Source organism: Abramis brama, assembly GCF_963993115.1.
Source record: "Abramis brama genome assembly, chromosome: 23".
NCBI classification, from domain to species: Eukaryota; Metazoa; Chordata; class Actinopteri; order Cypriniformes; family Leuciscidae; genus Abramis; species Abramis brama.
The window spans coordinates 10,425,081-10,438,932 of record NC_139985.1 but is presented as its reverse complement, the minus strand read 5'-3'; the positions used below and the strand labels follow the sequence as shown (position 1 = coordinate 10,438,932).

General features: G+C 39.4%; 1 protein-coding gene across 3 annotated transcripts in view; it reads right to left on the bottom strand.

The window, feature by feature from the left end:
- eif4g3a (eukaryotic translation initiation factor 4 gamma, 3a) overlaps positions 1 to 13,243 on the bottom strand; it is a 55,893-nt gene extending 42,650 nt beyond the window's left edge. For all 3 annotated transcript variants that reach the window (XM_084101821.1, XM_084101822.1, XM_084101823.1), the window contains exons 1-3: positions 12,154 to 13,243; positions 1,943 to 2,012; positions 980 to 1,147 (exon numbers count right to left, since the gene is read on the bottom strand). In XM_084101821.1, coding sequence (XP_083957947.1) covers positions 980 to 1,147; positions 1,943 to 2,012; positions 12,154 to 12,317 — 402 coding nt within the window. In that variant the 5' untranslated portion in view covers positions 12,318 to 13,243. The remainder of the gene's footprint in view (positions 1 to 979; positions 1,148 to 1,942; positions 2,013 to 12,153) is intronic.
- Positions 13,244 to 13,852: the final 609 nt, after the last annotated feature.

The following is a 13,852-nucleotide window of genomic DNA, read 5'->3' as shown; positions in this document are numbered from 1 at the left end:
ACTGATGATAATGGATGATAAAGTGACGGCTATATTGGATCCAACAGTAATGTCGCAACACACAAGTGTGAGTAACAATGTTTTTACCATGCATCACTATTGCTTTGTCATTTACAGATCGTTTGATATGTACTGGGTATTTATACTGTAGCGCCATAGTCAATCTCTGAATAGTTCTGATACTGTTCTTTCCTTTGCTTCGGCATTTAATGGGTTAAGAAGAAAGCACATAGAGAATGTTGCTTTTCTTATTGTTTTGATCTAAGCCATTCGCTGTAATCCTGAATAAAAGCTTCAGTGAGAGAGATCTTCTGTTTTATCATCAGAAAGACATTACAACACGTTCTCCTTTTATTTAAAACATGACACTGCGAATGAAAATATATTAGTTTTTCACTTTATCGAAAAGGATAAACGATGAATAGCCTATAAGAACGACAGTGTGAATAATGATGGTACATATTTATTCATAACTGCGTTTACACAAAACACTGCAAGTTATCGAGTTAACTAAGTGTGGAAACTTAGTACTTAAATTTCATTTGCCACAACAAAGACTTATAAAGCATAATACGCATACATGTTTCACATTGTTGGAAAATGTTCCAACTATGTAACAGGATATTTTTCAACATCGGAAGTTTTCAAAACAATTCCACATGAGTAATGTCGTGGACATGGAAATGATTTAAATATGGAAAACTGTTACCCAATCATAGCAGTGGACGTTTACTTCCAAGTATTGAATGTGGCATGCCTATCATAACAGAGTTTTTGAAAGAGAGGGTCAAATACAGGATTTTATCTCTAAATTAGGATGTTTTTTGATTTGAAAATCTTAATAACATTAAGTGGACCTCAGAGAACTTTATAAAAATGCAGTTCATGACCCCTTTAACAGATAAAATAGCAGGTCATTAAGCAAACAATTGTGTAGACAGACAGATGAGGATGTGGAAATGCTGCAGTTGGTACTTACCGCTCCACTTGTCTCCCAGCCCTTGAGGAAGCGGTATGAGGGGCCAGCAGGGCCTGATACCTGAGAGAGGGCTTGGGACGTGGCGTGGCCGGGAGGGGTGCCTGCCAGGTTTGGGTGGGTTTTGCTGAGGTCATGACCTGGGTACGGAGAACCAGGGTGTCTGGATACCTGTGGAATGACCACAAACAACATTTACACACAGCGTCACACCAAAGCCCCTTTCAGCAAAGAGCTTGTTTACATTTTAGACAAGTCAAGTTCATATACTACAGATACTGTTCGCCATGATGGTTTTGAATTGCTTGAAATATGATAGTAATCAAAAAGGAAAATACAGTAAAGTGCAACATGTGCAGTCTGTCATAGAAGCTACATGAAATCATAATGAGAAAATCATTATAATTGTGTGCTTGGAACATGGCTTTTAGTGGTGAGACTTTTGTTTTTGTAATCAGGATTTCAAAAATGATATAAAAATTGTTATTTCGATTTATCGGCCAATATATATCGGTTTTTGGCTTTCAAATATATAAAGAACTATAGGTATCGGCCAAAATTTTCATATCGGCGCATCCCTTATAGTGTAGCTATATATGATAATTTAGCATTTTTATATTTTGCGTACAAAATATAAAGTTTTGACAATCTCTGTCACACTGGAATAAATGTTTTTTAGAATAATTTTTTTTAGGTCAACTACTGTTATGGCGCGGCAACAGTCTGGGAAAATCTTGCTGAGCAGATTAGTTAAAGTTAGTTAAACTGTCAACATGTATATAGCTAGATCAGACAAATAAAGGCATCGTCTGCATTTAATAATAATGATTAAACGCACAGTATGTACAATGAGACCACACACTTTTGCATACTTAGAGTATGTTTCTGGCCTTAGGGATTGTCTATGTAAATGAATTATAGTGATATGTAATGACTGTAAGTGTACATGTGTGTGTGATCACTCACGCTGTAGACGGCCGTCACCCCAGAGTGGGCGGAAAACATGCGTTCCTCCAGTGAAAGTCCTCGAGGGATCCTGGAAAGGGTAATGTTAGAGAAAATCTCTAATAGGTTTGAAAATGTCAACCCTTTAAACCAAAAAGTTCATGAAACATGAAATATTAGATAAAAAAGCATTGTGTTTCATAATAGCAAACATTCAGTTCATTCAGCTATAATGTTGCAGACTTTTTCACACCAATTAATATTACTGTCCACTTCCTCCAATGACTTGAATTTAGGGCAAAGGTTTGAGAAAGTTAACACAAACACATTTTCTCCCAACCATCTCTAAAAATTCCAATTCCCCTTTCAGTACACCCTGTACCTCAACCAGCAAGAAAGATGTCAGACGGACAGAAATCCTGACATGGAATTCCAAATATGTGAGAAATGGATCAGTGCACTTTTGGATACAATGTGTGTTCTAACACGTTAACCAAATAGAAAATATTAAAAGTAAGCTGCAAAATTCCTCGCTGAAAATCAGAACAGTGTTACTTGACCACCAAAAACGTCCCATGATCTAAAATTCATGTACCTCTTTACGGCTGTTGCTCTCCAAGAAATTTATAATGATAACCTGAACATGTTCAGGTCACAGGTGGCAAGTTATTAAAAGACATGGGAGTCATGGGACCTGAAAAATGTGATATCATCATTTTACCGACAATTACATTCACACATCACTCAGCCGGTCTTCTTTAAAGGAAGTTCTCCCACAGGGAAAGAGAGTTTATAATAAATGCTGCACTGTCATACCTGCCTGAGGTATTATGACACAAAAGACTGAGCCGTTCAGAACAGACATACAGTCACAGACACGTATAGCGAAAAAGATGGATGGATGTGACAGAAAAAGAGAAACAAAAGGGCAGGAACCTGTTCTGGCAGTTACGATATCTGTGTCCGTAAGTGAGAGATGAGCAGATCACATGGTTTCGGGGAAAATGGAGGAGGTCTGGCTTTCCTCCTTAATGCGCTTCATGCACTCATGAACACTTTTTAGTCTTACAGTGAAATCCTGCCTTCCGATTTGCACTCTCTTTCCCATTCTCCCCCCCACCCCCCACCTCTCTGGCCTTCTGCCAACCTAAACTCTGAGAAAAAAGGGGGATGGGGGGGGAAGTAAAAGCAGGGAAAAAAAGGCCGGGAAGAGAGGTATAATAATGTGAGTGGAGAGTTTTTCCTTCACTCCTAAAGACCCAAATTCTCACATGCACCCGTGTAGTGAATTTGACTTTGGAAACCTATATTCCAGGTCATCAGGGACACATCCACGGTACCCAATCAGAGATCAAAGGGTTGCACCTGAGGAATGCAGCTTGGGGGACGGCCCATGAGGCTATTTGATCAGGTTAAAACTGACAGCTGACACTCGCGAGACTCTGGCAGGACACAAGCCACGACTTACTGGAATTACAGGCTGATCTGATTCCTGTGTTCACGGTTTGGCACTGCATTGCATAACCAAATCCATTTGCATGGCCATGCCAGTGTTTTGACGGCACGACACGCAGGTGTGTGCCCACAGGTGTGGGGAATCTGAGAAGAATTTACACATTTTAAAAAAGTCATCTGAGTTCTTGAGACACTGAGACAGTTGTTAATAAGGATCTCTTTTGAAGATATCCTATTAGTGCCATGGTCTCTGGAAAGTGATGGTCCTTTAGTCTCTACATATTGTCTCTTTAATTACTGCCAATAGAACAAGTACTACAGAGAATGGCAAAGGATGAGATGGAAAACTGTGTAGCCTTAAACTTTCATAGAAGCTTACTGTGTAAATCCAATTAGGCACCATATGGAGTGATAGAGAGAAGGGGACTGTGGAAAGAAAGAAAGAAAGAAAGAAAGAAAGAAAGAAAGAAAGAAAGAAAGAAAGAAAGAAAGAAAGAAAGAAAGAAAGAAAGAAAGAAAGAAAGAAAAAGAACTGAAGGAAAGGAATAAAGGAAGAAAATGAAGTAGAGGAAGGAACAAGAAAGAAATGAAGCAAAAGAAGGAGGGAAGGAGGTGAGGATAAATTGAAAGTAGAAAGAACTGAAGAAAATAAAGGAAGGAAATAAAGTTTGGAAAGAAGGATGGAAAGAAAAAAATTTAAAGAAGCAAAGAAGTAAAAAGATCAGAAAGATGGAAGGAAGGAAGGAATGACTAAAGTATAAAAAGGAAATAAAAAAGGAAGGAAATAAAGAAGGGAAGGAAGGAAAAAAGGGAAGGAAGGAAGGAAGGAAGAGAAGTTAGATAAACCAGAAGTAGATTGTCTACGTGGCAGACAGAGGGTCTACAGCTGAGTGTGTGTGTGTGAGAGAGAGAGAGAGAGAGAGAGAGAGAGAGAGAGAGAGAGAGAGAGAGAGAGAGAGAGAGAGAGAGAGAGAGAGAGAGAGAGAGAGAGATTTATTCCTTGCTACGTGATCATCAGGTCAGAGTGTGCTATAAAGGCGCAGTATGATTTTCAGGACTTTTTCTATGACATCTACATCTCATATTATGGCCAAGATGCATAGCTGACTTTTCTAAAAATGAGGATCTGAACCCTACGACCCTCATCTGGAGATATACAGTATATTATACTCAGTTATACATAGAACAGACATATTACTCTTTGAGGAATATATTCACTAACCGTATATAAAATGAATTAAATGAAATGTAGTCCATGTACACTGTACTGCAGCAAGACTGCAGCCAACACCACAACTTTGACTTGAGAGATCACAGAAAGTGACTCACAGGTAAAGTGTCATTGTTCAGTGCATAATATAGAAAGTCAAATATAGTTGCTTTCACACCTGAGTGTTTGTTTCGGAACCTGGTGCGTTTTCTCCCTTGGTTCGGTTCGTTTAGGCGTATGTGAACACGGCAATCGCGCTCGGTTCCGCACCAAAACAATCGCTCCGAGACCGTCTGAACGAGGTGGTCTCGGGCCGATTGCAAATGAACTCTGGGGCGGTTCGCTTAAGGTGTAAAAAGCTATCAGACAGAACGAACCAAATGGTATTATAATTGATAACAGGAAATGTGCTATATAAATAGCAGTAGTGTCTGATTCTGTGAGTGAGCACATTAGTTATACCACAGTTGAAAACCAAAAGAGCACGTTCATCTTAAAATGTTGTGTAATTGCGCTTCTCTGTGCGAGAATGCCATCCCGAAGAAGCCTTGATTCCTGCTCTAGCTCTAGTTTTGCGTTTATCTTGACACAGTAAACCTCTAGACAGCGCTGGGAGATCCAGAGAGAGCACGTTTGAATTTGCTGCTGTATTAATACGAATGTAGTAAACAATTTAACAGCGGCAATGACGGCTACATTAGTATAGTGTTTGTGTGTGTCTCGACAGTTAAAAATAAATCCACAAATAAAGCCACAATAACCTCATGGAGAAAATTTGTCAATCATCTTGATGGATGACCCAGAGGAAACGCTGACCAATAAGAGTAAAGTTGTACTCGCATGTGACTTGCATGAACACATTTTGGTACGCTTTGAAAGGTTGCCTTGTGAAAGCGAACCATACCAAGAGGAAAACATTGTAACAAATGAAGTACCTGTTTCGGAACAAATGGTCTATAGGTGTGAATACGAGTAGTTTGATCCTCCCTAACAGTCTAAACACTGTGTTTTTGTGGTGCTATCAAAACATTGCTGCTTGTTTGATTATCCTGAAACAATGGCTCAACCAATGGTTGTACGGAAACAACACTACACCTTAAGGCCGCTTCACACAGATCGCGTATTTTTCTGTTAAAAACTCAAGACGCAGGTCAGTGGAATGAAAAAATGTCATGCAAAAGACACGAGGCATGAGCGCAACGGGCATACACGTTCATCTAGTGTGTATTTACATTAAAAAAACAATGGAAAAGTAGCACGTTGGAATGGAAAAACGCGTTCTGTGTGAACGGCCCCTAACGTTGCAGTAAGCGATTTCTGAAAAACTAGCAGTAGGGGGCGTTACCACTCATGATGGGGGAGGAGAGAGCAAGAGGGAGATTTGAAGAAAAACTGTTGAAAGAGAGATGGCTGAGAGACATTGCAAAAGAGAATAAAGTCAGAGGAATATCATGGTTATGACTGGGCAAGAGCTTTAGGACCTGCGTTAATATTAGAAAAACTTGCGCTGGAGAGACCTAAGCAGGAAGCCCTGAAAACGGATGCTGAGGTTGCGTTGTTTCTGCTCCATATGTGAGTAACATTGGTTTTGAGTCTTGTGTGCTGCTGGCGACTAACAACGAACTCTTGCTTGTATATACACGCATATGTTAATTTTTTTTCTTCCTTGTCATTCGTTCATCATTTTCGCTTTATTTTTTGCGAAACTTTATTTTGTGCGAAACTTTATTTTGCTTCGCTTCTGCTATGATAAAGAGACTCTTGTATTGCATGTTTTTGCATTTTGGGGGTGGAGAAATGAAGGGAGGGGTGTGTTTGTTTGGGTGGATTTCAAATATCAACAGTGCTCAACAATGATTCTCAGAAATCGCTTACTGCAGGAAAATGGCCGGTTATGTATATAATTTATGCAGTTGAAACGCAAAAATGTTTCCAAACAGGTTTCCCAGTAGTCCCCCCCAAATCTCACAAAATTGGCTGAGCCTTGAAGCCATAACTTTGTTAAATTACTCAAACGGAGCAATGTTTTCCCTGCATCACATAGCTTCCTACAAATAGCTTACTTGTAGTTATCTCTAATGCATTTAACTGAGATTGGATAAAAGAAAAATACCCACTTCACCTTCAAGAATGAGAGTTCCTTATCCCTACTGGTTTAGCAATTTCCTGATAAGCATTTAGGGCTGATTGTAGTCTACGAAGGAGATGAAAAAGTGGAAAAGCAGGTGACAAGATGTGTTGGAACTAAGAAAGGGGTTGCGGCAGGCGGTGTGTGTGAGACTCTTTTTGACCTAGGCGATTGTTGGCAAGCGGTGGGAAGCCTCACACTCTGAATGCTAAGCAGCGCTGCCATTGTCTGAGGGGTGCAGCGCCAGTCGCATATGTTACCCGTCGCTCTGGCAACCACTCCCTCCAACACCCCAACCCCCCCTCTGTCTTACACACAAGCTCACAACGCAGCATCATCACCAAAGGCAGGCGTCCCGCGAACAGGAATCCCGTCAACTGTGACGATTTTCTCTGTAAGATGAAGCAATACAGTGACTTCTGAGCACAGGAGGGGATCGTAATTGCGATTTATGCAATCATAAACACTCCACAAGTGGAAGACGCTGATATGCATCAAGTGATGTAATCATCGCTATCTGACATAAGTGCAACCATGTGTGCACACAATAGTTCATTTCTACAGCCAAATGTTTTTGCTGAGGTTTGAGGTTTGTCGATCACTGTTGAACAGCTGAATACGATTTCCAATAACAAAGCAATAACAAATCATTTTGGGAATTATAAAACCTAGAGAACTAAAGTCTGAAACTGATTGGGAAGATCTCAATGTGGGAGGCCACAATGCTGAGATCACTAGGTGATGGAGGTGGCATGACATCAAAGAAAAATAATACCCTACTTAATCTGGATTTTTTTTTCAGGCAAATGAAACCAATCAAAACCATCATTTTTAAGAATAATCAGGACTTTACGTAGGATTGTCGGAAGGGGAGAATTGTGCCCAAAATCGTCCGGATTATCTTGTAGTGTGTGTGTGTGTGCCTTTAGTCCTCTAAAGACAATAACCAAAAGTTCATTCCTTTTTCATCTCTCAAGTAAAGTCGGGCTCAGACTACAGGAGATTTTAAATCTTAACCGATTGTGAAATCTGGTTGCATCACGCACATAAACCCGGGGACACACTTAACGACGGTAAGGCTGATTATGAATGTAATTCGATACTTACAACTTATCATGCACAAACGCCCCAAGTCAGAAACAGTTTGTAAGGCTACCTTCACACTGTCAGTGTAAAATTATTGACTGTCCACATTGTGTATCGCAACTGTTCAGATACGATTTGTTTGTCCATGCAGCTCTTTAGTTTTCAAATTTATCTTTATCTGCATTGGTTTCTATGGCAATGACGTTGCGTTGGTAGGAATATGCCAAAAACAACAACAACCGCAACATGGAGGGGTTTGCAATCGAGATGTTTAAATTTTACAACATTAGCCGTTCACACTTGCTAAATCTGATCGGATTTCAATCGGATATGCACAAAAATCGGATTTGGACTGACAGTCTGAACGTAGCCTAAAGCCGGGGACACACTTAACGACTGCAAGGCCGATTATGAATGTAATTTGATACAATACGACTGATCGTGCCCAAACGAGCCGAGTCCGCGCCGTTGGTGTTCACCCCGGTGTCCCCACCATAAGTGTGTTCAGTTCAGTCTTAGAATGCCGTAAACACACTTGACGACTAGCTGAAACATTCTAAGACTGAACTGAACACACTTACAGACTGTTTCCAACGACTGGAGCCGATTAAACACCGACTGTGAACACAGACTGAACGCAACTGTCTCTGATCAGTTGTAAGTATCAAATTACATTCATAGAATAGAATAGAATCGGGCATTTATATAGCGCTTTCATATGTACTACTGTACACCCAAAGCGCTTTACAATCATGTCAGGGGATCTCTCCTCAACCACCACCAGTGTTCAGTTCATAATCGGCCTTAAAGTCATTAAGTGTGTCCCCGGCTTAAGGATAATTTTCACAGATTTTCTTCTTTTAAATCTCAAACCTGCACAGACTACAAGATTTGAAAATCATGGCACATCACACACTACACGATATTCTTAAGATTATCATGCCAGATTTAGCACCTCACAAGATCTCACGGGGAAGCACATGTAAACAAAATGGATACTGTGTCATGGCAACTTGCTTAGTTCTTGCAAAGTATTTTGACTTGCAAAGTCTTTTGAGGAGACATTTAAAGGCGGCCCTGTACAGCTGCTTCTTGTTTCGCGGTCGCCATTTCAAAAGTTCCGTCACTTCCATCTCCTTGTATACTTGTCTCTCATTGGCTATTAGGAAGTACTTGCTTAATAATAGTCGTAGTCATCCCGATTTAAAATCCTAAAGGTCAAACATGTTTGATAATGTCCGTGAGCAGATTGAGAGGTTTAAGATATGATCTGTAAACGCCTCACATTACCAGATAATCTGAGCTGAACATCGCAACCAGTCAATGTCCAGGACACAATTTCTTTCTCTGAATGTCAGGAGGGGTAAATTGGGCTTAAATCGGCCTGAAACTCCTGTAGTCTAAGCCCGGCTTAAGAGAGAGTCAAAGATATTGTACAAAGTTATATATACAGCGGGGGGTTTTTTAAGCGTTGAGCATTGTAGCCAATCACACATATGTTGAGCATGTGAAAGGAATGGCCAATCAGAGGTGTTTAAGTAGTAGTACAGTGTTCAAGAACATCTGACTTTTGTACAAAGACGTTTGCATGGTCAATGCCAAAAATGTTGCTTTTTGATTAGTGACATTACATTTTTAATATTTCTACTTCTACTTCATTCAATTACTACCAAATTTATTTGTTTATTTCTAAAACTTTTTTTCCCAGGTTTAAATTAGATTGGACCTTACTGCAAGTAAGAGCCACTATGCCAAATAAAGCCAAATCAGTGCATGCAGAAGGCAAATAAATGATGACATCCTGACCATTTATCACACATGCACATCCATGGTTACAAAAATACACACAATAAACATAGTATGTAGACTAGAGTGAGGTATAGTGTGCACTATTTGTCTATTGATTGATATGCAATGGAAATAAGATGTCATCTATGCTCTGAATGAGACTTTCAATTTGCGGAAAGTGATTATCTGAAGAAGTCTGAAGAATATCAAGTTGGATTCAGTTTCACTCCACTACATAAGTATTTGGCAGATGCATTCAATAAAGATATAAAGCTAAAATTAGTCATTTTGCTTTAGTATTAAAGGAACAATTCACCCAAAAAAAATATTTACTCACCCTTATGTCGCTCCAAACTTGTATAGCTTTCTTTCTTTGGCTAAGCACAAAGGAAGATTTTTCAAAGAAGGCTTCAGACTTGTTGATTGAAGTCAGTGGTACTCAAAATGCTAAAGTCGAATTGGAATGAATTCATTTACCGCTACCTTTATCTACTTTTTGGAGCTTGAAACTTGTAGGTGCCATTGACTTTCACTATATGGATAAAACCAATTCTTCAAAATGTGTTCCACCGAGGAAATAAAGTCATGTTTGGAATGCCAGCAGGGTGAGTTTTTGGAACTATCCCTTGAAACCTGTTTTCAAATCTTCATTATATGTGCAGTTCTCATTGGTGACACTAGTTACAAAAAAAAAAAAAAAAAAACACTTCCCCTTCAAATCTTCCTTAGCAAATCATGGCACAGACTTGCAGAACAACATAAATTCTCAAAGAGCTCAAGAGGGTGACCCAGATTTGCAGTACGCCTATTGCTCAATGCTCAATTACTTAACTCAACTGTGTCTAAACAGCCTTTACTTGACCGATTACTTCGCGTTACATCAAATCAGGCAGAGATTCCTATAATATTTAGCCTGACCAACACTAGCGAACATGACTCTCATGTGACGTGATTTACTTTCAAAATCAGACTAGAATGACGTAGCCTCAAAGCTGTTGATGTTTTCTATTCAGTTGTGGGGGAAAAAAAATGTCTCGGTAAGTGATTGACGGCATATCAGCTTAAAAAGTGAGTTTTTTTAAACAAATATATAGGCTCAGAGAAATCATTGTGCAATATTTAATGTATGAATATCAAAGAATTAGGCTAGATAATAAGATTGGCATGAGCAAACAAACTAGCTCATACCAAAGTACATATATGAAGTCAATTCCCCTTAAAGGGATAGTTCACCCAAAAAATTTAAATTCTGTCATTAATTACTCACCCTCATGTCATTAAATACCCATTAGACTTTCGTTCATCTTCGGAACACAAATGAAGATCTTTTTTGATGAAATTTGAGAGCTTTCTGTCCCTCCGTTGACAGCTACACAACTACCACTTTGACGCTTCAAAAAGTTCATTAAGAGATCGTAAAACTAATCCATATGAATTGAGCGGTTTTGTCCAAATTTTCCGAAGAGACTCGATCGCTTATATGAATTTAGGCTTTTATTCACATATAAACATTCATCAACTCACACATCAGTTATATTAAACAGAAGCTCAAGCATGCTTGCTTGACGTGCGAGAACCAATGAGGTTCATTCTCGTGTTACGCAGCACGTTTGAGCTTCCGCAAGAACCAATGAGGTTTGTTCTCAGACGTCAAGCAGTTTTCATTGAGCTTCTGTTTATGTTCAATGTTTAAATGCGAATAAAAGCCTAAATTAAATCTGTTCGTCATATAAAGCCAATTGAGTCTCTTTAGAAAATTTTGACTAAATCGCTCAATTCATATGGATTAGTTTTATGATCTCTTTATGGACTTTTTGAAGCGTCAAAGTGGTAGTTGCATAACTGTCAATGGAGGGACAGAAAGCTCTCAGATTTCATCAAAAATATCTTAATTTGTGTTCCGAAGATGAACGAAAGTCTTACTGGTTTGGAACGACATAAGGGCGAGTAGGCCTAACTGATGACAGAATTTTCATTTTAGTGTGAACTAACCCTTTAAGATCACACAAGTTGTTTGTCTGGCAGATGGATAATAATATTTTCTAATCTTGCAGTTGATCAGCCATTCACAACACCACAGAAACTTCCTAGTCCCGCCCTAGCAACCAGCAACAACACCCTAGCAACATATGCCATTCTAGTCTATTTTGACTTGTGCACCGAGGCCTTTAGGAGGAAAAGCATTCGATCACAAAATTTAGCAATTAACTACTAAAAACATGCACAGATTCTGAATGATCTGAAACTGTTCTGGACACAAAGCTAGAATTGTCAAGTTCAACGAACAAAGCAAGTGCCAACAGATTCTAACCATGCAGATACATCCCTAAGATGTAATCGATAAACAAACCTATCACCCTGGCAACGGGTGCTGTATTATATTAATATGAACTAACGTTAATGCAATCTTATATTAGTAATAGGTTATGAAACGTCATCATAACCAGTTACACATGAATGTAAACAAACAACAAGTCAGGTTATGTGATTACAAAGCGAAATTCGCACTCGATTGCCCATTAATCTGCGTGGGACACAAGGGGCTTTGTTATTAGGGAAGGATACTGGGTAGGCGGCACGGCTGACGGCGGAGGAGCGCTCTGGACTCCCGGTGGTAACGACACGGAGGTCAGCGCTGCGCGGAGCTGCGTTGGCGGTGCCGGTCCGGTAGCATGTCCACTAACAGAGACAGCGGTCGGTTTCTGAACCACTTTCTGTGGCAAACTCATTGCAGAAATGTAAACCAAAACAAAAAAATACGCAGCTGAAAACGGTCGCACGTTCCAACAATATCTGGCCGTCTCTTCTCTCTACGAAGGCCGGGACGTGTGTATATCCTTATGCCATGGATTTCATTCAAATCTGGCTGTTAGTAACAAAAATGTCATTTTATCTTTGAAATCGGGGATTGTAGCTGCTCTACGCATGGGGACGACAGGGGGGTTGTATCCCCCACCAGCCACCCTGGATCTCCCCGGTTGAATTGTTCTTCGCCTCCTCAGATGGCCGTCTCCGGGTTTGTTTGCTCCGCTTTGCGTAGTAACATCACATCAACGAGTCGCATTATAGGAATTTCTCTTAAAGATGGGAGATTTCACTCAACATGGCGTTGTTGCTGCTGCTTCCAGCAGTCCGGCTGGAAGAACGGTTCGGTAAACGTCGGGTGAATTCGGAGATGCTCGGGTTCACCTTACGCCACTCCGTAGTGATCGGAAGAACGACTCATTTTCACGAATCGGTTCATTTGAATAGTTCGTTTCAAAGATACGGTTCATTAAATGATTCAGTGATTATTTCACGTCGTGACGCAATTACGTTTTCCCTGACAACGTTTGTGAGACTTTCAAAGTATTTATTTTAGATCTTTCTACCCGATTATATTCTTTTTATTCTGGTTTTTATAATATTACCCCCTGGGTATTTTAATGTACTTATTTTTGTAGTGTTTTCTCCTAATTGTTTGTTTGATTATTTGCATTTGAACAAAAGTGCATGTATAATGCTAATGTTTGTTCATGCTTTAAAACAGCACATTTCTTGTTTTTAAATTTTGTTCAATTAAGATAAAGTCATTTAGCACTGTAATTTGCATTTAGGCCTACTTTAAAGAAGACTAGATTTCAGTGCATATCTTGAAAGTTTCTGCAACACTTTTTGTTTGAAAAAAAAAAAAAACGAATTAATTTATATTGTGTGTGTGCATTGAGATAAAACTGTAAAACAAATCAAGTCAGAAACATATTTCCGGTACATTTTGTTTGTAGTCTTTCAGCTATTCGGCTACTAAATTAACTTTTTTGCCACATCAGCCAAATTCAAAATATGTTCTTGGTTCAGTAGTTGTTGATTCGACAGCCGCTTAGAATGATTCATTTCGATTAGTGAACGACTCGTTCGTTCGGACAAAAGAACGATTCGTTCGCGAATGGGACATAGCAATACGCCGTAAAGTGACGTCATAAAGGCAGTCGCCCGCCCCTCGCCACATGCCTGCACTGTTTCACACAATGAATGGCATCTCTGTTACATTCCAAGCCATCAATCTTCAGTATAAGAAATAAATGAATCATACGCAGTATATGATGACTGCATACAAGTCTGCAATTTCACCTTTTGTAAAAAAAAAAAAAAAAAGGTCCCGTCCAGATTTTGGTTGCAGTATTACGTACATTTGATGAAGGCTTTTTGTCAAATTCAGCGTTTATGGAATAGATACGCTTGCTTATGTTGTTGAGTATGTATACTGGGTTTAAATAAGCTTAAT